Source organism: Scatophagus argus, chromosome 10 (assembly GCF_020382885.2).
Source record: "Scatophagus argus isolate fScaArg1 chromosome 10, fScaArg1.pri, whole genome shotgun sequence".
Classification (NCBI taxonomy): domain Eukaryota; kingdom Metazoa; phylum Chordata; class Actinopteri; family Scatophagidae; genus Scatophagus; species Scatophagus argus.
This window is the reverse complement of record NC_058502.1, coordinates 7,777,845-7,803,650: the sequence shown is the minus strand read 5'-3', so window position 1 is coordinate 7,803,650 and position 25,806 is coordinate 7,777,845. Positions and strand designations below refer to the sequence as shown.

The 25,806-nt window shown below is 40.1% G+C and overlaps 1 protein-coding gene across 2 annotated transcripts in view; it reads left to right on the top strand.

The window, feature by feature from the left end:
- The window catches only part of rgs7a (regulator of G protein signaling 7a), a 47,843-nt gene that overhangs the window by 4,001 nt on the left and 18,036 nt on the right, over positions 1-25,806 (top strand). For both annotated transcript variants that reach the window (XM_046401305.1, XM_046401304.1), the window contains exon 3: positions 25,442-25,538. In XM_046401305.1, the coding sequence (XP_046257261.1) occupies positions 25,442-25,538 (97 nt within the window). The remainder of the gene's footprint in view (positions 1-25,441; positions 25,539-25,806) is intronic.

Below are 25,806 nucleotides of genomic sequence, written 5' to 3'. Positions count from 1 at the left end.
ACTCAAATGCATATATGGTTGTACTGAAAATGTAGATATGCGAGTACACACAAACTATTTATGCAGATAATTAAATGATTTATTGACAACAGTGGCTGGTGACCCTGAAAATGTCATTTCAGAACACTCAATATATAAATTCAACAAAGTGCTAACGAGTAATATGTCTGAAACGGACCGGTTTATCAAGAAACGTCAATAAAGTGTTCAGCAGAATAATTTGCTTGGTATGCACCACGTGTCTGTGGGTGCAAATCAGTGGTTCTAACACCAAATGAACACTAAATGTGTTTCTAACCAGATGTTCTTTAACTATACACATCATGAAAAAGCCAATTGGTACAACAGTTTCACACTGGTCAGGTTTGCATTCACACTGCAGCACAAGGAGCAGCAAAAGCTGCACGTTCCAAACATTCATCTGTTACCTTCAGTTAACTGTTTCATCTTCTCTGCTTACTTGTTTCCCGGTTTTCACACATTCTTAATTGCAATAACACCTAAATAAATTGCTCTGGCTGACTCATTATGTGGATCTATTTTTTAAATCAAGGAGCTGAACTACTCTGCAATCTCTACACGTACCTCCTGGCAACTGCACAAATACCCCCTGAGGTACTTGTACCCCTGGTTGGGAATCACCGGTCTAGTTCACCATTTACCATATAAAGGCCTCTGTGATGTTATGCTGCTCTAACCTTGTCGGGCTTATATTATCAAATGTACCAGATTGGACCGCACGTGTGTGTTTTCTTTCATTCCTGCTCACATGTGTGCACCCATGAATAATGCTGCGATGCATGTGGGAGCATGTGTGTGTGCTGTATGTAGGGCAAATGTTGCTAAGAGAGAGTCCTGAATTTTTCATGCGAGCCTAAAACAGCTCTGGCGAAGTTCATAGCCACTCAGCATGAGCAGGGAACATCTTCTTTCACCAGCCAGCGTTTGTGTGTGTTTGTCTCCTTGTGCGTATGCGTCTGTGTGTGAACATGTGTGTGCTCTTTGTAATGATTTTAGTGGTAGGAATGAGGAAAGAAAACTCAGTAACATATATTAAAAATATAGTATAGCTAATATAGGAATATATGGTGTTTTATCTACATTTATTCTCACAAAAAATGAGATGCCGCATTCTCCCAGGTTAAATTTTGTTGTATATCGCCCACTTTTACAACATCGCCTATTCTTGTATCTTTGATACAGCGTTGTGGATTTTCTCCACCGCAACCCAAAAGTAAGCAAAAAAACTGAGGTCATCAAACTGCAAAAACAAACAAACAAACAAGTAAAAAAGCGGTACAGATTATTTCTGATTTTTGTCCACGAACATCCTTACTTCTTATTGGGTATTGCCACCTCCTGGTGGATCTAGGTACCCACTCGTGAACATCTAACCGCCCCTCTGACTTAATTTGCGAGGCAAGAGGATTCATGATAGTCATAGGATATAATGCCAAGATATGCATATAAATAAATATATGAAAGACATGTGCAATGATCATGTCATGCAACTGCTGGCTAGGCTAGCTATCAGGCTATTCGGGCTATGAATTTAATGCTCCACATGTTATAAAATTCCACTTACTTCTGCTTTACTTTTGAAAGATTTGAGAAATGCAAAAGAGAACAGTTTATGTCACTTGATGCCAGAAAATTGATCTTTCTCTGTGGTGTGGTATCTGACAGCTGAGGCACCGGTTCCCTCTTATTTACATCCGAACTGCTGACGGGCATCCGGTAATTGTTCTTCCAACCTCCAGTTCAGCTTATGTCTCTATGTAGAGCCATTAATCTGGTACTGTATGTTTATTTTTCTATTGAGCACATGCAACATTGTAGCACACTACTCTCCAGTCAATATGAGAAAGTACTGTTTTACATTCAGGCCCTTACATAAATGTCAATACTATGCGTCTCTGAAGTAATTGGTCCCCAGTGGAACTTGGTCTTTTCTGTGGATGACAGTGATGCAAAAGAGCATATGAAATCCTTGGCTCTTATTGTTCTTGCACATTATACCTCTTCACAGTATGTAAACAAAGTGAGGGTATTGTGGTTAAACATTGTCAGATGATGGAATATACAGTCTCACTTGAAGTCTAATTATATTTTTTGTCCTGTTCAAGTATATTTTTTTACCCCGATAACAATCATGGAATACAGACGTGTTTTCTCCAGTTTACAAACATTTGTAAAAAAAATGCCTACAATTTAGTTTGCTATTTGGAAACTTTCCAACGAATCCCAAAATAGCTTTTTCATATGATGTATTACCCTGAGAATAATAAAGGCGAGGTCAGAGAGACTTTTTTTTTTTTTTTTTAACCAGATTTCCTTGTATAATGTTAACATTCTCTCTGTGTTTTCAGCTTCAGGGAGCTCTGTCCTTCACACTTTTGAAAAGAGTGTTGATGAAGCACTGTGAGATTTGAACCATTTGCCCTCAGTGCGACTCAGTAATGAACTAATGCGCAAACAGAAATAACAAACAGGGCAAAGGTATTAGTGCTTACTATTGATTTGTCAATTGATTAAGTGGTTGTGTACAAGAGATCACTTTGCAGGAACAAGAGTGTCCCTCTTTCCCGCATCGCTGCAACACAGCAGTAATACAGTATTGTTAGATGATGCAGAACTGCAGCCATTATTAATACACTCAGTCTCGGTTTAGACTTCTACAAATACAGCACAGATCTCCTTATTGAAAAGCATTTTTCAATCTCGACCTAATCTACATATGTTAAACCTACCCTACATCAGTCTGTCCTGTTATCAATATGATTTTCCAACCGTCCTACATTGTTCATGAGTCATAAAGTGGAGGGAACCGAATACATTTTCAGCTTTTTCTCAGTTAAGAGCCAGACTGAAGGGTTCTTGTACTGCCTGTCTCCCTCAATCTGCAATCAGAAGATCAGGAAGACTGGGAGAAAGAGGAAGAGAGAGGGGGTGAGGTGGGATGATCTATAATTGCCAGATCAGAGAGAAATCTTTGTGTGTGAAGTAGGTCTCTTTGTATGTCAGCTTGCCAGCCAGGCGATTTCTCTTTTTGTGTATGAAAACATGCATGTTCTTTTTTGCACACGCTGATGAGGGAAAGTGTGGGTGTTTGGCAGACACTGTTGGATAGAAAATTGGCATTTATGGCTTTGTGTGTTTCAAACTAATCCATTTTGCTTGTATTTGCTGACATCAATACCTAAACGCCAATTAGAGGGGCTGGCATTTGTGACACATGCTACAGTCGATGGTTGTTCTGGTGTATCTCATCATACTACTGGGGGCAAAGCTAATCCACCTGGCCATGCTGTGGCTTGTCACAATGCCATGTATAACTGATATATTCCACAAATACCATGGGTGACTAGAGGCTTTGAAACAGTTTGAGATGCGTAAGGAACAGGTTATTTGAGCAGTTTGTTCTCCTCAGTCCTACTTTGGAAAAGACTAAATAAACAGAAAGAAAGGTGCACAGCGACAGTACACACAGAGGCAAGCTATGACTGCCTCTTATCACTTATCACATCTCATAAGTACTCCTTCTTTGATAGCTTAGCAATTACACAGCATTAGTGGCTATTGAAGAGCTAAATCGTATAACTTGTTTTGGATGGAGCTATAAACTGTCTTGGGCTAGAAGCCAGAGCCGTTAAAGTGACACTCTGCAACCTTTTGCAGAGAGTTCATACAGTATAAAACTGTTTTCCAAAATCGTAATAGTTTTGGGGCTAAGTGTATTTCTACCTTGATTATGTTTTATTAAACAAAACATTAAAACCAGCGTGTGAAAAATTTTCAGCTTTGATGCCCCCCCCATGTTAGCATCAGAAATGACATTGTGGGACATAGTAATGCCTCACTGCTGAGCTGCAAAGCACGCTAAATGAACATGTCTGCAGGACATTAACTCTCATATCTGTCTGGTCTGCCTACCAGCTAATAATCGTGTTATATGTGCTTGCACAGATTAAATAAATGAGATGTAATGACTTAGTTACTGGGCTGGTAGGTGCATTCTGTTCCTCCCCGTTTCTACTCTTTATATTAAAGCTGGGCTAATCAGCTGCAGGTTTCATACAGAACAGACAGACAGGAGTGTGATATAAACTTTCTGATGTAACTCTCTGCAAGAATAAGCAGTTTTCTAAAAAGCTGTCTTCCTGTAAAGTGTGGTTAACTTTAGGCTGTGGTTACTGAATGACGTCAAATTTATCATTTACTTTTAGTATAAGACGGAATCCAAACCATGACCTCCGCTCTCAAAGTCGTCCATTTTATTTGGCCATTGAACTCAAAAATGGCACAGCGCTTCCTACAGTTTCACTAAATGCTGCCATTGAGCACAAATCATGAGCATTAGCTGCATGTGAACAGAAATGTCGGAGACAAACTTACATGGCAAAAGCTAGTTTGGTTGCCTCAAATAAAAAACCTTGCCATAAACTGCAGTGTAAGATAGAAGATAATAGTGAACTTCAGTGGATGCTGGTTTTGGACTGCACTGTGTAGACAGAGAAAAGATACCGAGGCCTGTCTTGCTCTAAGCTCTTCCCCTTGGATATGTTTGCCACAGCTGGAGTCTTTAGTCTTGTCTGTTAGGGTTATATAAGGGTCTACGAAAGCCTGGGCATTAAGATAGAGGCTGAGTCAGGCCTCGCTTCTGTCTGGTCATTTAATTCCAGCTCAACATTTAGCGAAAGATTACAGGAGAACCCCTGCCAGAGTTGTGAATGAATCCTTTGCCATCTCTAGTGTGATGGCCTTAATGAGGACAGAGATGCTCAGTTAGGATGAAAGAGAAAAAGGGAAAATGAGAGGATGTAGGAGGAAACAGACAGGATGACAGATTTGTCTGAATTCTGTTGCTCTATTTCTCTGTATTCACCACGCATCCGTCCAATACTTCTTTGTGTCCTTGCTCTTTTCTTGTTTATATTTCCGTCCCTTCCCTCCTGACCCTCCATCTCTAGATACACTATCTGCATCGCAACTGTCCATTGGGTCTCCTGTTGTTCATATTGATGGCTTCTTCCTTCCCACACTCGATCTGCAAAGTATAAATTCCTGCTTGCAGGTTTGTCTCCACGTCTTGATGTGTTAGACAGCTGCATCCCTTCCAAATATCTTTGCTTCCTCTCGTATTTATCCTATAACTAGTGATTCCTTGTCACATACAACTTCAGCTCAGGTCTACAGCCGGCAGAGGTATTTATTCTGTAAAAATGCACAGTTCTGGTGAATTTCTTAGAATGTAAACCCAGATTTTGGCTGTGAGAATCATTTTTAACAAATAGACTTCTGATCTATGTTGTGAAACATAATCTAGGACGCCATCAACTAATGTCTCCTAACTGCAAAAATTATTATTATCATTATTATTATTTTTGGGAATGTTACTGCTTGTTAAATCCATAAGTTCAGCAGCTGAAGCATTCTCCCAAAGAACAAAATAAATGATTGGAGCAATGCCTTTCTCCAAAACAGGCACCGTATATTCCACAGCAGCCTCAAATTATTGCCAAATCATATTTGCACATCACAAGGCTTCAAAAGTAAATACAAATAAGAAATCTTATCTTCTCCTCAGAGTATTTCATGTATTAACAGCCTTTTCTGCGGTGAATTTTGGCAGCTTGAAGCAAGAATGTATTTTCTCTGCAAAACATCCTTTTACTTTTCTCTGTCTGCCCCCCTCCCCCTCCGTCTAGACTTCAGTCCCAGGACTTTTTCATCCCAGTTTCTCTCTCTCTCTGGTCTTCACACTTTGCCCTCTCTCGTTTCTATTCCCTTCTCCTCCCCGACTCTACCCTCCCACTCTCATGCCCTCTTTTGTTCACTTTTAGGTCTTTGATGTTTCTCGTATACTCTCGATATCACACTAACTTTCTCTCTTTGTCTCTCTCTCTCGCCCTGACACACATGTGCACTTCACTCTCTTTCTACCCCTCCCTCCTTACCAGTGAAGCATCCATCCACCTCTGTCTCTTTGTCCCCTCCTCTCACATCCCTCGCCTCTCTTTGAAGTCATCAGAGCACTAGTCAGAGCTCATGCCACTCCAGTCAGCTTTTATCCTCACACAGAGAAAAAGCGAGGAGAGGAATGTATTTAGACCCTGCCGGAGCACAGTCATCTCTCCTCCTGTGTGAAATGATTCACTTGTGACTCATAGCTTTATTGGGAACTCTCTCTAAACAAACAACCAGTGGATGTGGCATTTTCCATCCAAATTGACTGTAACTGTAACTGAGAGTGCCGGCCTGATTGTCCCCCTGCAGCTCGGTGCCTCATGCAACAATGAGGAGTCCGTCTCCCACAAGCAATCACGTCTCAGTGATTAGCCTGCCATGACTGAGTGCCACTGCACAAATCCAATACCAGCGAAATAATAAAAGTCAAACAGCAATTGTTCCAAAGGGTACATTTTCATATGTTTGAGACATAAATTTCCATTTGCCAAACAGACGGAGTCTCACCTTTGTCGAGAATTGTGCACTTCTCAACTCATCATTGTGGCAGACAGACAGACAGACAGACTCTCTCACACACACACACACACACACACACACACTCACTCTCTCGGCTTGCAGGTCGCACTGTGCTGAGCAGCTTCCACCTGCAGCCTACTGAGGCTCACAGCTTCACACCATTAGTTCAGCTTCGCAAGCACAGCCATCCACAGTACAGCTTAGTTTATAAACCTCGGGTGCCATCTTGACTCAACCTGCTGCTGCTTCTTTCTTGTCATTTGCTAAAATGTAGAAAATAATGATTTCCAGCCATGAACAAAATGTATGCAGCTGTAATGGGAGCCCGATTATACATGTAAATGTACTTATATCAATTTTTTTCATCATTTTCCAGAAAATTACTCTAATAATGTTAATGCCAGGCAAACTTTGAATAATACATACAAATTCTATGGTTAGTTACATTTTATATTATATTTTAATACAGGAGGGTAAGGTATGAAATGATTTAAAATGGTGTAAGTGCCTTAGCTTGCCGGTTAGGTAACCTGGAATCCTAAGCAGCCTATATTATTTCCATACATTTTCATATTTATATTTGAACTTGAAAGGACTTGAAAGCGTCATGGCACATGTAAAATATGAGGAGGTAAATTAGGATCCAAGCGGAGGAAAGTTGGCCTCATTAATTAAATTCTGTCTTTCATGTCCAGACAGCTATGTAAAGAAGATGATTAATTGCAGCTATTTTGATGTAGTTGGCAAATGAAATGCAAACGAACATGCAAGTTTCTTGCAAATAGATGTTGTTATGATGCAAGCTGTTCTTAGCCATACTAGCTGTGTGGCTTTGTTGCGTTGTCGAATCATTAGATGGATTACCATGAAATTTTGTACAAACACTTCAGTGATCCCACTGACTTATCCGCCAGTGTCAATTTTCTTTTTTTTTTTTAAGTTCAGTCTCAGCTGTACTTTGTGTCTACAGCCAATTAACACATTGTAGCATGCTAGCTCGTTAACTAAGATGGTAAGCAAACCTGCTGGCAATGCTGGCAGTAGGTTATCATTTAGCTCAAGCACACCTGCCTAGCAGCCTCACAGAGCTGCTTGCATGGCTGCAGACTCTCAGGCTGAAATTCTGCTCTGGTGGCTGGTGGCTGTTTTATAGGCATCCACGTGACAGCCACACCAATAGTCTGTCAAATGCTGTTATCTCAAACGCTTAAGCCATGTGCCCAGTACACTGTTAGCTAGATAAGTGATAGAAAGAGTGTAAATGTGTGTGTGTTTCAGTATTTCTGTGCTAGACCCTGTGTGTGAGCGAGCAAAAACTTGGCCAAAAACCATGTACAGCTACTATTCAAAATCTATAGCGACAATAGTACTTCCATTTCATGTACAAGCATTCGATAATACCTACTTTTTCACTGCATTACATGCATTTTGACAGCTAGCTTAAATATGAAACATATAAACAAGACTACCCAAAGTGGTCACAGCTAACTCCATCTTGGCCAGCCACAGCATTCAAATGTTGCCTACATCAATCATAATAATACAATTGGCTCATTATTTTGTTCACACCATTTATATCATTAAGGGTAAATACGAGAAATATTGTACTGTTGCAGTACAGTTTAACACAGACCGGAGCCTGATCACACAGTTGAATCAACATCTCTCTAGAACAGTTTTGACAAAAAATAAACATAAATCTGCCTGAAGGATAATATTTATGGAAGAACTGTTATGTTAAACTACATTAGTGTTAGGTAGGTGCACTTGATCAGCTGGCAACTGAGTGTGTACACTTTGCACTATACGGTATAGACTAACCTGACTAACCTTCCTTTAAAACTTAGAGGTATACTGTACACTTATACAAAAGTAATTCCTCTCATCGCTCATGACCCACGAGAAGGGTGTCATGGTCCATTTATCCCACCTGCCCTCTGCCTGTATTTTCTTATTTTTCTTATTTTCTTTATTCTCTTAGTATTTTGTTGTGTTTGGGATGTTTCTCGATGTCAACCTTTGTACACTCTCTTTCCTGCGTCTCTTTCCTCTGGATGTATAATATGTAAAAGCTACTGGCCTGTGCATCTGCAGATGATGAGGGTTATGCAGAGGTTTGAATGTGTTTTTTCTTTAGAATACAGCTATAAAAAAGAAAATAATTATCTCTCAATATGCCATTCCCTTTCCTAATTCCCTCTATAGTAAAACGACCGTTGCTGCTCTTTGTCTCTCTCTCTCCTTCTCTCTCTCTCTCTCTTTGAATGGTTTGTTCAACAAGCAGCAACTGACAAGTCCTGCATAGTATACCATTAACAAATATTCTACACCAACAGTATCTCTCTTTAACTAACAAAATCGCTCTTTAACTGCTTATAAGTGCCTTTTAATGACTAGTGTTTCCTCCTTTTTTTACACCTTGTTTATTTCTGTGTTTTAAAGGATAAGACTACTTTGATAATTAGAACATACTGTATATCAGATTCTCAGAATCTCTTCTCTGCTCTGCCTGTAAATCAGTGGCTGGCCAGCGTTAACAGTGTTTCTCATCTCCCAATAAAGCCCCACCATAGATCTCGTGGACATGTATATTGGCAGCATCCTCTTTTTCCCTGCTGCCTGTAATGGACAAAAGATAAAACATGTTATCTGAGCTTGAGCAGAGTGGAAGAAAAGACAAGGTCACGTTTAACAATGCATTATGACATGGTGGGAAGGGTCTCTCTTGTGTCTTGCAACGGGCTGATTTGATTTGCTGATATTGGCGTCCCTTGTCTGTAATGTCAGCAGAGGCCTGTTTGTAAATGGAAGAGCTGGTGCTGGAACAAGCGAGAGAGTATATGTCATAGTGATGATAAATGCACATGATTTGACTAACCAGATTTTGACAAGATTTGTTATTAATGAAGCCGACCTGCATGAATGTATGACTTGAGGGGATTTATTTTTTCCCAGAGGGCTCATTTGCCAATTCCCTATCCTCTAAACTGTACCGATACGACAAGTTGACAACCTTATGACTCCTGCTAATTATGACACGTAGCACTATACATCCAGTTGTAGCAGTGATAATGTTTTAATTTAGTAAGGTAGCTTTCCATGTATGTCTCTGAGCTATCATCATATTAATGGTTTCTACCTGATCACAGTCGGAGTCGCTCCGCAAGTGACTGTCAGTTTGAAAGGTTCAGCAAAGCCTATCGTCCATCATCTTCATTGCTCCGTAGTTCAAGTGTCACTTGCATTAAACGGGCTGCCCTTATCGGTTTATTGTCTATTCTGACTGTTGTGTCCTCTGAAGTGTGCATGTCCTGTCAGATTCCCAGTCCTTGTCTTGTCTCTGTTCTGCAGACAGGAGAAGGCAGAAGAATGTCAGCCTGCCAGTATCCAGCTGCTTCTCTCTTATTGGTATTCTGGGCACACAGATCCGTCCTGAGTGTCTGTTGCACGTGCCAAGGAGGAATGTAGGAAATGAGGGGATGGAGAGAGGAGGAGGAGGAGAGGAGTGAGGCCCCCTCCATCTCATGTTATGTGAACCTAAAAATAGACAGCATCCTCCCTTTATTTCTATTCCCAGTGCATCTCAGTTTCCATACCCTCCCTGGATCTCCCTCTCTGTTTTCCTCTCATCTTTGTCCTCTTCCGTCTTGTCTCCCTGTTTGGTCTAAGTAAACATGCTCTCTGGTGTCCAATGATAAGACTCCTCAGGTGTAATTCCAGACAGTTTGGACACCGCTAACAGGCTCGTCTTGATGAAGGATTAACTACAGGGGTGATTTCATTTAACATTACGCTATTCCCACGGAAGACTACAGTATTTAACCACCAAGAATAAAATCATGATTATTAAATGTTCCTAAGTACAAATCCCATTAGCAGCGGCAATGACTGCTGATCATGAGTAAGTGCTAAAATCACAGTCTTTAATTATGCTTAAATTGAATTATGAATTAGTATAGGTAATTGTCTGTGCATGGCTGATCAATACAATGTGGCATGCTTTTTCTAGGTGTGTGTATATACAACCGCTAGCAATTAGATACACTATCATGTTCATTTTTGGGAAACTTTTGCACAGTGCATCTGAAAAGTAACGCAGCTTTATTCTTTCTTCTACTAATTTATGATAGCACGCTGTACGAGTGATGAAATCATGGTAGGTGGGCAGGAGGGATATTGGCTTTCAGTGGATTATGTTCTAGCACATGGCCAACCTTGGCTTAGTCATCGCGCCCACTGCCCGCCCACCAAGAAGATGAGAGGGAGAGAGAGTGAAAGAGACAGAGAGAGAGAGAGTGAGTGAGAGGGAGGCCTTACCCTAGGAACGCTATCCCACCAGCAACCCGTAACGCCAAAATATAGTAGATTTAGAAATAGACAGAAATCAGTGTCTAGAAAGCAGATAAAGTTAGAGATGAAGAGTGAAGGTCAAGCCTCAGGAGAACTGTTCCAACATGAACCAGGGAGTGATATGTAACAGTGATGATATTAATAAAAGCAATAAAGATGATGCTGAAAACAGAAGTTATACCAGAGAAATTAGTGTGTGTACATGCGCAGTGCTGTTTGAGAAAAAGCACAGAATTACATTTGTTGCTTCTCAGCAAATAGAAGTACAAGCGGGTTTTAGAGCAGATCTTTTCCCACACATCAACTGTCACAACTTCCTGTCCCAGTGGTTACTGCGCTCCACTTCTAAAATCACCACTACCACAAATACTATTATTAGTCCACCTACTGATCATAATGCTGCTACCGTTTACTATGGCTGCAGAATATGCTACATGTAATGAACAAAAAAATGCACAAAAATAAGATGCAGGAGATTAACTATAAAAAGAAGAATGAAGTAAGGATAAAAGCAATAAAATGCACTAAATGGTGTATTCATTTAATTTAAAGTAGTATTGATTGATTTTTTATTTATTTATTTATTTTTTTTGTTTAGCCACCTGGGGGCAGCGCAACAGCTGTAACTGTAAACACAACATGTTTATGAAACGGTTGTCTGTTTACATGTTCAGATGATCCAGATCAATATTAGCACATTTGTTGTATTTCTGTACACCTAATGAATGTAAGTCCAATTTACTCTCTCCTTGTAGTTTTTTGGTCTCTTCCATCTCCTAAGGGAAATATTGCTGCCTGATACTGCATTATGTTTACTAGGTGGCAGATCACATTGGATTCAGAAACTCAAACCAGCACCAGCAATGTTTTAGCACGTCTTTAAAGTAAAAAAAAAAAAAGAAGAAGAAGAAGAAGAAGAAGGAAAAATAAGTTAAATTAAATTAGAAATTAAAAATACAATTCAGAAATTAAAAAGAAACATCCTGTTCAGAGCTACAGCTTTTGTCCAGTATACCTTTTATTATACCAAAGGTCAAGAAATTCTAAAGGTTCTGACATTAAAATAAAAGCTTCGCTACAACCTTTAAGAACCAATTACAGTGATGGTAAAAATTCAAATTTAATATTTTACTTTTAAAAAATCATTACATAGAGCTTTAATTTTACATTGGAGCATAAGACTATACTACAGCCCTACAGAACTTGTATGATACTATTAAATGTGGATGCAAATTAGATTTCTGCCATCTCATGAGAAATCTCATGATAAAGCATGAGATGGCAGAAATCTACTCTCTGGCAAATTTGGAACCAGGACTGCATTATCTGCAGCAATGTCAAATGAGGACAAATGCCAGTGATTTTTTATTTATTTATTTATTTATTTATTTTTTCTCTAAAGGAGCAGGCGTTGCTGGCTGACTACCTCTCATCCATGATTCAATGCTTGTCTGTTTCTCTCTAGTAGAGGGTTGTCCCTCAGGGAGGGAGATGTTGAGGAGTCGAGGGAAATATTGAACATCCTTCTGCAGCCATACGCCAGGGACAATGATTCTCTGGAGATGTTAGGAGGAAGGAGGCCATGTGTTCAAAAAAATAAAAAAAGCTGCAGAAGTTGATGAAAATACAGCAAAGGAAGGTACCACGGATGCAAGTATCTGTTGGCAGCCATCTGGAAAGCATTCTAAATGAAACAGTGATAACAACATCTGTCTATCAAAACGGGTGACGGCTGCTTCTGCTGTCGTGCACTGGAATACTTTACCAATGAGTTCTGATTACTACACTTCCAGCTAGCAAATGATGGAGAGGTGATGCACTGCCAACCATATTATGAAAGGCTTTTAATTATTTTGGAGATGGATTATTGTACAGAAAATACTGAGATTTCTGCAGACTTTGGGAAGCGAAAAGAACGCAGCAAATAGAGCTGATTATTAGCCTCTCAGAATCATGCAGAGTTTCACTTTGCTCAGTGTGGTCTGGTGTGGATGAATTAGCTTGAGACAGACATCAAAACAGCTGTAGAACAGGTGACCAATAGTTCTCTTTTTCACTCAGGCATAAACGTGAACCATTCTACACCTGACAAAACAAAGGAACAATTCACTGGCCTGTGATTGGTCTTCGCCTTTCATTTTCAGCCTGGAAACGTACCAGGGATCCACTGAAAGGAGTTTGTGAATAAATTAGAGGCAAGAAATGCAACATGCAGTTGAAGCATTAAGCTGATTTCATGCCTTCAGCACCATGTTTCGGTATTTGTTTGTGAGGTTGTGGGGTTTCACACAGCAGTAAGAGCTATCATGAATAACTTCTGTAACTTCTAAAATTCTGCAGCCAAAATGGAGCTTAATAGATGCTACTGTAGGATAACCACATCAGAGATTAGTTATGGGTTTGAGACTAAAGGTGTCAACCTGTCATCCAGCCACGTCTGAAGCCAAATGTATAACAATTTCAATTCAGTTTATTTATATAGCGGCAATTCACAACAAAAGTTATCTCATGACACTTTCCAATTAGAGCAGGTCTAGACCAAACTCTTTAATTAAGTTGTAATACAGAGAACCCAGCATTCCCCTTGAGCAAGCACTTTGTCTGAATGTCTGAAGTGTTTATAGCTTTTTCAGACTCAAAGGCTGAGTGAAAAGCTGCCTGTCGTAGTCTATGGAGGGCTAGACAGATGCAATGAAACATACAAATTGAGATAACCACGCGCGCTTTCAGACTGTCATTCCTTGAACATGTTTGTGGTATTGTGCTGAGGTGCACAAAGTCACAAAGTGACAGAGGTAATTGTGTGAAAAAGAGGATAAGCTTGAAGGAGAAGTTCAAACACTGCCTACGTTCTCACCTCTGCTCACCTGGAAATTTGCTGTGTGAAGTGAGAGCGCTTTTGGGGTTGTCAGTTTGGTAAAGTTGTAGAAACTGTCAGATTGAGCCTCTTCAATTCTGAAGCTGGGAAGGTGCTGGAGAGGAAAAAAACACCAGAATGATCTTCATTTCTGGCACTTACTTATCAGCCAGGTCTTAAATGAACTCTGATAACAATTTTCATGATATTGCATGTTGCTGATTTACGATATGTGTTCATGCAGATGCTTGATTGCATTTTCCTGACTTGATCAGGCTAAATCTCAGCATTTAAATTCATCTCGGTTCTATTTTTTTTTTATTCACCAAAATCTTCACATTAAGCTTTATTCAGTAACCGAAAAGAAACAGAAAAAGTAACAACACGCAAACAACAACAACATGCAAACAACAAGTCTATGAGCTTATTATTTTGCTATATTTAAGGTTCCTTTTGGACTTTTTGACTTCTAGTAGGGCTATGGAGCTGTTGTTTTATGAGTCGGCCGCTATTTTGTTTATCTTCTGTGTGTGCACAGTCCTGCTTTCACACTTTTCCACAGACATTCTGCAATGCGCCAACAAACAAGGCTAAAAATAAAAAAGATGGGTTTAAAATGCATAAAAAATAGCTTTGCAAATGTTTTAGGAGGATGTATTCAGTATATTTCTTAGACCTCAAGGATTCACAAAAACTCCCAAAAGGAACCTCGGGCAGCTCAGTGGTTCACACTGTTACTTCACAGGAAGAAGGTCCTGGGTTTGATTCTTTGCCTTTATGTTCTCCTTGTGCTTGCATGGTTTCTGCTGGGTGCTCTTGTTTCACCCAACATCAAAACATGTGTATTAGGTTAACTCTCAGAGGCCCTTGACTGAAGCACAAGCTTAGATCTGGGCCCAGTATTTCAAAATCTTGAATCTAGATCTGAATTATCCAGACTTTTAACCCCCCCCCCCCCCTTTTTTTTGTAAGATAAAAGATAAAATCTGATAAGACCTGGATTACAGAATGTGGTCTTTGGATAGGCCTCCATCTGATGGTCAAAATAATACCACATTTCATTAACACATGACATGTGAAAATGTTGGGAAGTGCAAATCAGTTTGCATGTCATTCATATTCAATTATCTATGCCAGAACTGCAGTTCCAGAGAGACAGGAAAGGCAGGGCCATGTGTGCTCCTCTCAATGCTTCTTTATTGTATCAAGCAAATTGAAAGTGCACGAGCAGGAGGCGCTACAGTCGTGGAGTGACGGTAGCTCGGGTGGGACATACTGTGGAATTGTTTAATTTAGAATAGATATTGTTTTTGCCTATCCCAATCTCCACTTTAGAGTTTTAAATTACCTTAAAACATAAGTTGGTCTGGATTCTGGGTATTACTGGATTGCCGAATTTGTAGTATGAGCATCACATCTCCAGGTTCATAACTACCAAATTTTGATATTCAATTGTGTTCTTGGTGATTCTGATCTAAATTAAAAGCTTTGAAATACTGGACGCCATAGGATGGCTGCCTTCTGTTCCGCAGGGTTGGCTTAAATGCAGGTTTTACTATGTGCTTAGAATAATTACACTTTATGTGACAAACAAAGTCTTCTCTTCTTGGCATTGCCTTTTGGTGAGCACCACTGAATGCAAACATAATTTATATTCACTTTGATTCTGGTACAATTGATTTAGTTCAGTAATTGAATGTATTATTTTCATAATTATCCTTTCAGACAAACTTACCACTAGTGAAAGATAGAACAAAAGCAAGAAGATGCTATTTTTAATTACACAGAATACACCACAACAACATCTCAACAACCACTCAGGTAACCTTAAGTTAATAATACCAGAAGAGGAATCAAAGATCTTCTTGTTTGCCTACAGATATCAGTCTCACTTTCATCCATTAGCAAATCAGACCAAATCAGATCAGGCCATTCAAAGACTCTCAGTCGCACCTCAAGGAGCATTTCAAGGCTGAGGAGGCATTATGGTTGACAACATCAATTTGTAATCTTCCAAATAAACAAAAGTCTGTCGTAAGAAAGTCATCTGTCCTTTATGTCTATCAGATCTTGCTTATTATAACGTTGCCACTGCTGCTGCTGCGAGCAAGATGGGTTTGCATAGGCAGTGCGTTCTTCTTATCACAGTCCTCCACTATGGAATTAATGAACAAAGCAGTACCAAATGGCACATTATAAAACGTGTTCATAATATTAGGTGCGAGGAGAGAGAGAGGAGGCATCGAGGAGGAATAATTATCATCTAAAAAATTCATAGATCTTTGCAGTTTGCTGGAAAGATAAAGACACGAGCTGCAAATGGCGGAGAAGCATTTTTCCTGCTCTGGTTTCTTCCCACTGTACCTTCTAGGGTGTAACGTAATTACAAATACCACATAATGAAGGATGAAGACGAGAGAGGGAACAAATGTGCGGAGTAAGAGAACATCCTGAAGTGTGAAACAGTGAAGTGACATCCCAAGAAACAGATGCTTCGTTTGACTGATGGCTCAATGGAGCTTGATTGTGCACACAGAGACAGAAGTGTATTGATGAATGCCACCGAAAGCACGGCTTATCACGCACAAAAACTGCAGATGTTGCTAAATGGCTAATCACTGGTTTACAGAATTTGCCTCACAACATATAGAAATAAACCTTCAGTTTGGATGGAGTAATTCCCTACACTGCAGGCAGTGTTGTCACCTGGGCATCTGCTCTTCATGTTCTATGATCTTTGCCTGCTGTGAAACAGACTGTTGTCCGTTCTCCCTTTGAGAGGCTCGGCATAAGGGAAGTGAAGGGTTGGATGGATACATGTAAGTAGGACAGAAACAATGAAGATGCAAAATAGATAGTCATGAGTATCAAGGAAGAAACTCAAAACTTGGGCAGGGAAATTGGATCGGATGGAATATAAATCAGCGGAGGTCATGTAAGATTAAAGGTAAGCAGAGCAAACAGAGCGTGACGATCTGTTGCCAAGGATAAGGGAAGGCTCCTAGCTTCTCTCTTACTGCATATTAGAGTCTCTTCCACCAGACAGACCTGAATGGGCCATGTTCGCGTTCAACATCGCCCAGTCCCTCTAGGTTTTGAGTGGAACAGTGAGCCAATCAACAGGACATTAACTGCCCACTGCTTTGCTTAGATTAATAGTTCAAGTAATTTTTAAAACAAAAATTATACATTTTTGTGAGAATCTGATGCTTTCTCTGATTTATACCAGTACAAATATTGTAGACCAATCACCTGATTGATTAACGAAGAAAGCAAATAATCAAAAATCAAAGCAATATTACAATCATTCCATCTAATATGGGAGATGGGAACAAAAGAAAAGGAACAAGAAACAGAAATGCTTTTCCTGCTTTTCCTACAGATAATATCTACCTTTCTCTTTCTCTCTATCCTTTACACCCTGTACCCTGGCCCCCTGCTAACGCCACAACCACATTTTTCTTTCACTCTTATGAATGAGCGATGGCGAGCTGCCAAAGATGTCCTTGTGATAGTGGTCACAGGCTGTGTTGCTGTGGTAACTCAAAGACTTAAGATTCATGGCATCTATTCAACAACCTTGTCAGCATGAGCTCAATAACTTCCCCCACCTATCTGCAGGGTAATTTTATTTTGAATGTCCAAATGGTGCAGTGCTGCACTTGTGCAGGCTGAAGTGTCTGACTAACTTTGTTTGTATTTAGCTGGAACAATGTTTTGTTCATGCCAGTGAACAAGAAGCCAGTTCGTTGAGCTAATATGTTTATTGTTTGATGTGACTTTTCCCAGTCACACACAAAATTGAAATTTGTTGTTTTCCCTAACAGTACCTGAAGTATGTTCTTTGGATATTTGACAGGCAAAGTGTTTATTCTGATATGAAAATTGTGAGTATGTATGTCTAATTGGTTGGCAGTAGTTGGTTGCTCTCATGGCATTAAAACCATTTAATCTTTACATTTTGTCAGCTGGTCACATACAGATTTTCATCCTATAAACATGGCTGGAAGCATTATGTTTTCAGATTGTATGCCTCTCTGTGCCATTCTTATGAATGCAGCACTTGGACTGAAGGAATGAACTGATTAGAATTTGGCGGTCAAAGGTTAAGGTCACTGTGACCTCACAGAACACGTTGGTGGCCACAACCCAAAACTTTGTATGCAAATTATGACATAATTTCAAATGTCTAATAGGATAAAATGGCAAAGTGAAATGTTATAGCCAAAAGGTCCAAGGTTCAACTTCACCGTGACATCGTAATGACCTTAAAAACACTTTTCTGGCCAACACCACGTAACAAGGCACCGTATCAGTTATCTGTGCTCCTCTGTAAAAATACTCTCAAAGTGAAGACGGCACGTTTCTTAATGAAATTGATTCACTGAAACTGATACGTGTCATTATATAACTTCTGCTCTTATTACCTTTCACTATATTGCTGACAGTCTTCACTACATTATGTCATATGAGTGTGGACAGACATGGATGGAAATTGCAGCATGACTGGCACATGGAGCCGTATAACCGTCAGGCGATGATTCTACATGATTCCACTTTTTATACTGATGTAAAGACATGTCAGGCATCTGCAGCATTAGCTTAATCCATATGAAGTAAATGCATTGCGATAATTTGGTCTCTTTTTCTATTAACCATCAGATTTGTTTAGAATGAATATCATATTCAGCATGGCAGCCTATAAATAAAATCTTGCAGCCTTTCAGTGAACCCTGTTGTACTTTTATACAGTTATGGATAGTTATTCCAATATGTAACAACATTACTGATTGATATTTGTGACACCACGCAGTTATATACACTTATGTGCATGTGAGACAAACATCACATCCACAACACTGAAATGATCATAACTGCTTTCTCTGAATATATTCAGTAATGAAGACTGAAGTGAGGGTTTTCGCTGTGTTATCACTCATTATCCAAAGGCTGCTTTACGTTGCTGGACATGTTTGTTAAATGTTGCACTGTATGTGAATGACTGAAAAAAAACAAGGGCTTGTGGTGACTATAACAGCTCCACCATGTCTGTGCAAAGTGCTTTTGTCTAACGAAGGCCATTACGTTATGAATTCCTCTGGTCAGCATATGTCCTGCGTGTTCGGTCGTAAATGCAGTTGACCTCCACATTCCTGAGTGAAGAGAGGGCTAGGAAAATCGCACGTTTGACATTCACTTGTTTGTGTATGTTTCATGTGACACGATGAGAAGAGAAAGACAGTCCTTCAGCTGGAGATACACACTAGTCTATCCCCAGAGATTTAGAGCTTATATAAGAAGTGATAATCTAATTAAGGCTGTTTGAAAAAGGTGTTTGAGTTCATCAAGTGCCAAGACATCTCCTCATCACCTAAATCTAGGTCAGCGCTTTTGCACAACAGCATCACTTGAATATTTCAATCTTGTATACAGATGGTAAGGGCTAGTAGGAGAGGGAATGTTGTTTATTAAAGAGAATAATACCTATCAAAAATATATAGCCACTGGTAGACTCAGACAGGGGGGGAAACAGGCCATCAGCTAAATGCAGAAGGGGTATCAGGACACAGTGAATAGGTTTGCTAGCGTATGGGGCAGCCCAAAAGGCTCTTTGTTACATTTTCGCCACTGCAAGGGCACCTTGGAGGACACTTTGTCATGTTTGTCCTGTTCATAATATGTGACCATCAAATCAGAAGTGCATTTTTTTTGAAGAGTATGTTGCCTGTATTCTGTCCTACCCTTATCCCCCAAAGAATGGCATGAAGAACACAGTGTTTTTGGACTGGCTCCATATGCAAATGCACCAGCCTGTCTAGGAGATATGTGACTCATTTGTGGTGACATAGTGCTTCACTATGCAGCTGTAGTGTAAACCTATGAGTAATTTTATTGTCATAATGTTGATTCTATTAAAAGTTATTGACCTTGAATCTGGCGTGTATGTTGTATTGTTCTGTCAGCCGCTGTGGTATCTCACTCTCAGCCTCCACACCACAGGTTCTGCCTCAGTCATGAATCCAAGGACTGCAGTTCAGAAGGAAATGAGATCAAGCAACTGCAAGACTGCTTTATCTAGTCAAGCTGTCATGCTATATGGCCCCAGGTTCTATTCAAGCTGCTCTCTCTCAGCCTTGGGCAGCCAGACTTGAACTGGGAGTCACCTATTTTGATGCCGTGCTTTTTAAAATATAATAATCCCCCCACCTTTTGGGCTCATAAGCTTTCATAATATATGTGTGTGTGTTTGTGTGTTTCTGAATTCTGTCCTCCTGTGCATATGCTCTGGTTGCAACGTATGCAATCACTGTGTGTTCTGCGTGTCCTATAATGATGGGAGTATCTGTGCTGTCTGTGTGTACAGATGCATATGTTCCTCTGCGATGTGCGAGTGCATATTTGTTGAGAGGAATATCTGTTCTCCTCATGTCGACACTCTTGTCCTCAGATAAAATTGTCAAGGTAATACCATTCTCCCTGTTCATCTGGTGCAGTAACCCGTCACAGCGCAAGCAGCAAGATGAAGAAAAGGGGAGCTTTTAATGTTCTCAGCAGCACAGTCAGTCAGAGGTTTTTACATCTGTGCAGACAGATAGAAACTGAAAGGAATTCTAAATGAGTTTCCAATTGAATGACATAGCATGCTGCATTAGATCGAGTGTACTGAGATAGACCAAATGTAGGTTTCTTATTAAAACTGTAATTGAAAGCTCACCATTTCAGTACATCAACTAAACAAGTGCATGCCTCTGGACAAGTGCAACTCAAGTTTGTTCTTCATTACAAATGCATCATGATGAGTCCTTCAGTCTCTAATAAATACTCATCTGCCTTTAGGGATTTAAAGCATATGCATGTGGTGATTTAATTATCATATTAAAAATTCATGCTCACAGTGCCATTACTTCCCTTATTGACATGATAGCATGTGTATTGATCAGATCAGACTTGCATACCCTTCGTTCCTTGGTAGGATTTGAATTTCTGTCGTGTCTTCATCTGACTCTGTTTGTGTTCTCTTAAAGCCAAGTCCACATTACTGTATGGTTAATGTAATGTTAACAGAGTTGGTGATGACCTTAAGCAAAATTTTGCCAAGGACCACGCCCACACACACACACACACACACGTGAACCATTTGCCAGTGCCACACAGTCACACCTGACACCCCAGTGCTCCCGCTGCAATCCTCTTTCCTTTACAACAGTTTCCACCATCTGTCAGTTTGTAAACACTGTTGATGTCTATGAAACATAATAAATAGTTGTATTTCACTCAGGTTAGGCGGAGTCCATGCGTAAATTGCAGGGCCCTACGTGATTTGCACAGTGAAAGTGTGAGACTGTCCAGCTCTAAACACTGACAGAACACTAACAGAAAAAAGCAGCCAGGCAAGAGAGGGAACAGGTGTCACGTAGTGCCTCCTGGGTAATGTAGTTTATTTATGGCCATTATGAACCGCCCAGAAAACCTCATACAGAGGGCAAGAAAAAAAGTACTTGCAACTTGTGAGACGTGACCGTGAGAAAGAAAATGTTGTGATACGTTAATAAGTAAAATGTAAAAGTGCAGATACTGCGCACCAGCCACTGCCAGTCCACTTTGAGCCTGATGCTCATCAAGTACTGTGGATGTTTTTTCTGTCACTTAAATCTAGGTCAGCACTGGAGATGAATAGCATCGTTTATTAAGGCAGGAAACTACTTCACGCATCCTGTAGGTTGCGCAGTACAATCATCAAATTAACGCTCAATGGCTTGCATGTAGTCGCTCACTTGAAATGTCAAGGTCACAGTAATTTACAGCAATTTTGAGCCATGCTTCTTCAAGCCTTTTCGTCATCTGCCTCAGTTAGGCCATAAAGGTGCCTACTGCCACTCAACACATAAACACACTGGAATCAGTGCTCTCAAAAGCAGTTCTAAGAGGCTGAATGACAATGGTTTTGCATTTTTTCTCTACATAGTTTCAGGAAGATTCCATGTACACTGTACATGTTTTAAAACACTGGACATAGAAACAAAGAAACAATCTCCTTTTCTTTCTTGCTGAGGTAACTAATAACGGTCACATCCAAATGAGCTATTGTAGAGCGTACAATAAAATTGCTGAAATTTCCTCTTAAAGAGAACACCCCACCATCCTGATATGTTCAAATCAGAACCGTTCTCATAGCTGATCCTTTTATTGCCTTGCTTTTCTTAGAAACAGCCCCTGAAATAAGGGAGTTATAGAGCACTTAACAACAGCTAAAAAGAAATCTAAGAGGCCAGCATTGATTTACAAACCTAGTTTGAAAATGTTTTTTCCTCCAAATGGTGCTTTAGAACATTCTGATTGCACCCTAAGTGCCCTCAGTGATAGTCTTTGAAGTGCTTGAAGCCGTGTGCTAGAGCTCAGTGTGTGCTTATATCCGGAGCTTTTGTTAGTCACTTCATATGTACCGAGTCCTGTGCCATCATTATTCAATGATTCACACTGTGCAGCCAAAACACTCTTATCTGTTAAGAGCCTGCAGAGACGCAGTCAGACAGCTCTGGGTGGGTGGATGGGTGGGGGACGGAGTGAAAGAGAGAGAGAAAGACAGGGAGAGAGAGAGACAGAGAGAGAGAGACTCTTGCTCTCTTGTGGGAAGTGACTTTCCTCTCTTCCTCACAACATGAAGCCAGAGAGCATCCCGACTTCAAGAGCTTTAGATCCTGAATATTCACGCTGGTGGCATTTTACCATGTGTAGGCGGTGAGGGTTTGCGGAGATAGGAGAGAGTGTGTGAAGTATTGATCACTGTTACTGTTGTCCTTGTTTGCTCTGTGTCTCACAGTGCCAGCTAACTCTCAGAGAAAAACAGTGAGACATAGATACAGAGAGAAGGTTGGCGTTATAATGCACCCTTACTCAATGGGGATGAGCTGAACACAATTAGGATTAATTTAGTGAGATTTGTTTAAGAACAACAAAAGGAATAGTCCATGGGACACATAAAAAGGGGCCACATGAATAATTTAATAATAGTTTTTCTGTTTGTCAGTGTTAGATAACCCTTCCTGAAATTATATAAAGGACGGTTTTTGGTTTGATATCTCAGTGAAATTAAACTGACATCTTTAGCTTTAAAATCCCACCTTGTTCACTCTAACCAGTGTTGGTTGAGGAACACAGAAGAAAAACCTCTCCTTCTGATACTTAAACTGTAAGATGGCAACATTTTCTGAAGTTCAACAGCTTCTTTCAAATATTGCTAGTCTCTTTTTTTAAGTCTGTCTCTAAGATGCACCCTTTTTCCTTCAACCTGACTGGCCTCTGATTAATTCAGTCAGTGACTTCCTACATTTCCCAAATGAATATTAACAAAGTAGTGAAGGTCTGCGATTGCAGAGTGAGGAGAGGAAAGGAGCACGATGTCCCTTATTAAAAATGAAATCTATCTTGTGGCTGCAGTGCATCATTGTCCATTAAGACTCCTGCTGGTGAAGACGTTGGCATGTCATTGGTGTGACATTGGGATCAGTAGGGGCTGCTCTGGAACAATCCAACCATCAATTATTTGTATGGATAAGCAAACGCACTTTGCATTTCTCCATTTCTCAGTCTTGCTGGCCCTTCTACTCTTCTCCAGCAGCATTTCAGTTACAGTATTTGTCTGTGCTCCATCATTGTCAATTAAGCCTCAATCACTAACTGGGACAATTTTAGCTGCAGGGTATTTGAATAGCTACAAGCTTTCATTATGGCATTATGCTACAGAACTACCATATGAATTGCTGAATAAAAGTAGTCACAGATTTACATATAAAACTCATTTTTTGTTAGCCACAGAAATCTCCATTGTATGAAATATAAAAATAGAGATAAAAGAAAACTGAGGAGGGTGACTGAACTCAGATCTCTGAGAACAACATAACACTTGAGTGCAGAGCACAGTCACAGCAGAACCCACACACCAAATTATATGTTGTAAGTGAGGTGTAATCAGATAAAAATGAAACGTTTCAAACCAAAAACACTATTTTACAACGTTACACAGAATAGCTAGATAACTAGCTAGCTAGACAGAATAGGAATAGCCTCTCCTCTTTGACAGTCCACCACTCAATATTTGGTGTTCCCCTGGGATCTGTCTTGGGTCCCATGTTGTTTTCACTTTGAATGTGGTCCTGGGTGCACATTTTTTTGGAAAAATAGTATAGTTATCATGCAAAAAATAGTCAGCTAAATGTTCTACTCAAATTTAATGGACATTGTAACTGTGTCTCATTTATTGGATGTTTATGTCACAGAACTTTGTAGACCTTAACAAATCAGAATTAAATATAAGATGTTTTTATTCCCATTAGCATGTTCTAAATAAATCTTGGCAGCTGGTCCACTTTATGTCATGTGTACTACCTCTGATTCTCATTTAAACACTGGCTGTCTAGTTATACAACACATACAAAATTAAGTATTTTTTTTTACCAGCTGGACAATGCTCCTTTACATCATTGCTAAAATACTCCATCAGAAAGCTTGTTTTCACCTATTATTCCTTCTCCTCACTGTGAGGTTGAGAATTTCGAAGAAAACATTTGGTTGATTGAAGGTCAAGCACGCCAGGTAGGGAAGCAACATGCATTTTTGTCTGCCACAGTATTACTGTAATGAGAAGCACATATTCTGCACATAGTGGCTTTAATGTGGATAATGAGACTGTTGCCCAACCATGTCATTTTGGAGTTCAGACACACACACACAAAATCACGCTTTAATTATTGAAACGCGAGCCCTTAGCCCATGACTGCCTCTTTTCAGAATAATCTTTCTGTAATAATGCTGTCATTAACTGGCTGTGTTCAAAGCGGTTAACCTTGACAAAGTTACTCCAGCTGAAAAAGAAACAGGAAATGGACCACCCCCAATGAATATCTCTTACCACATTAAATCCTTGGAAGTGGAAGGATATATGAAGCAACACATTTTGTGTGCCTATTTGTGTAGCAGATCAGTTTGCTGCCAGGCTGTTGTACTGTTTGTGTGCGTATTTTCCATGTGTATATTTTTACACTGAGGGAGGAGTTTGGGGAGATCTCTTGGCGTCTGATCCAACACATCGGGTCATACTGTCCTCTGATTTGCTCCCTTCTGTGTGTTCTTGGAAACATGGCTGTTGCCCTGCCAGGCCCTTGAGACAACTACTATTACATTTCTGTCTCAGTGACACATGTGAATGTTTGTGTGTTTGCATGTGTGTCTGTTTGCCCTCAGTGCAGCTTTTGGTTCAAATTTGTAACTCAGTCAATGCAAAACATTCGTGTCTGAAATGTCTTGTGACATCTTTATGCATTTTTTTTCTCTGCTCTGCAAAGTTTGGATGTATTGCTATTTTGGGACACACATACTGTGATGGATAATGACAAGAAACTGCATTGCTAAACTTCCAAAATTCAATATCAGAATTCAATAAGTGGAGCTTGCTGGCAGTTTTATGTGACAAATGACAGAAATCGGGGCGATTTGTCAAATGAGAGGCAGAAATCTGACTGCAGTGATTGTTAGTCACTAACTGCTTCACCTCACACTCCCCTGCCCTGGAGACATGGCTGAACCTCACAGGAACCTGTTTGTATCTGTTTACCTCTTTCCGTCTGGCTCACACACAACCTCCAGAAACTAAGGCAAGTTCACGAAATACTACTCACCCACTGTCTCTCTCTCTCTCTCCCTCCCTCTCTTTCTCCCACTTCCCCCTTTTTCTGTCCTTGTGTTGTCCAGATGGAGGAAGTAATAGCACGAATGCAGGATGAGAAAAATGGCATCCCCATCCGAACAGTGAAAAGTTTCCTTACCAAGATTCCCAGTGTTTTTTCAGGTAAGGCTTTTATATCTCTGCTCTGTTCTGTTGCATTTCTTTCTCCTCTCCTCTCATGTCCTGTCCTCTCCTCTCCGCCACTTGGCTCCCACCCACTAAGCGCCTGACTAGTACTCATTTCTTGCCAAGCAAAACACTGAAAGTATTTAAAGAGTTGTCCGTTCTGCATTTCACACCAGCAGTGCCAGAATGTCAAGAGGATCATATTGGATTTTCAAGCTATGCGGCCTAATAAATAAGATTCTACACTGGAGCAATACTCTATAAG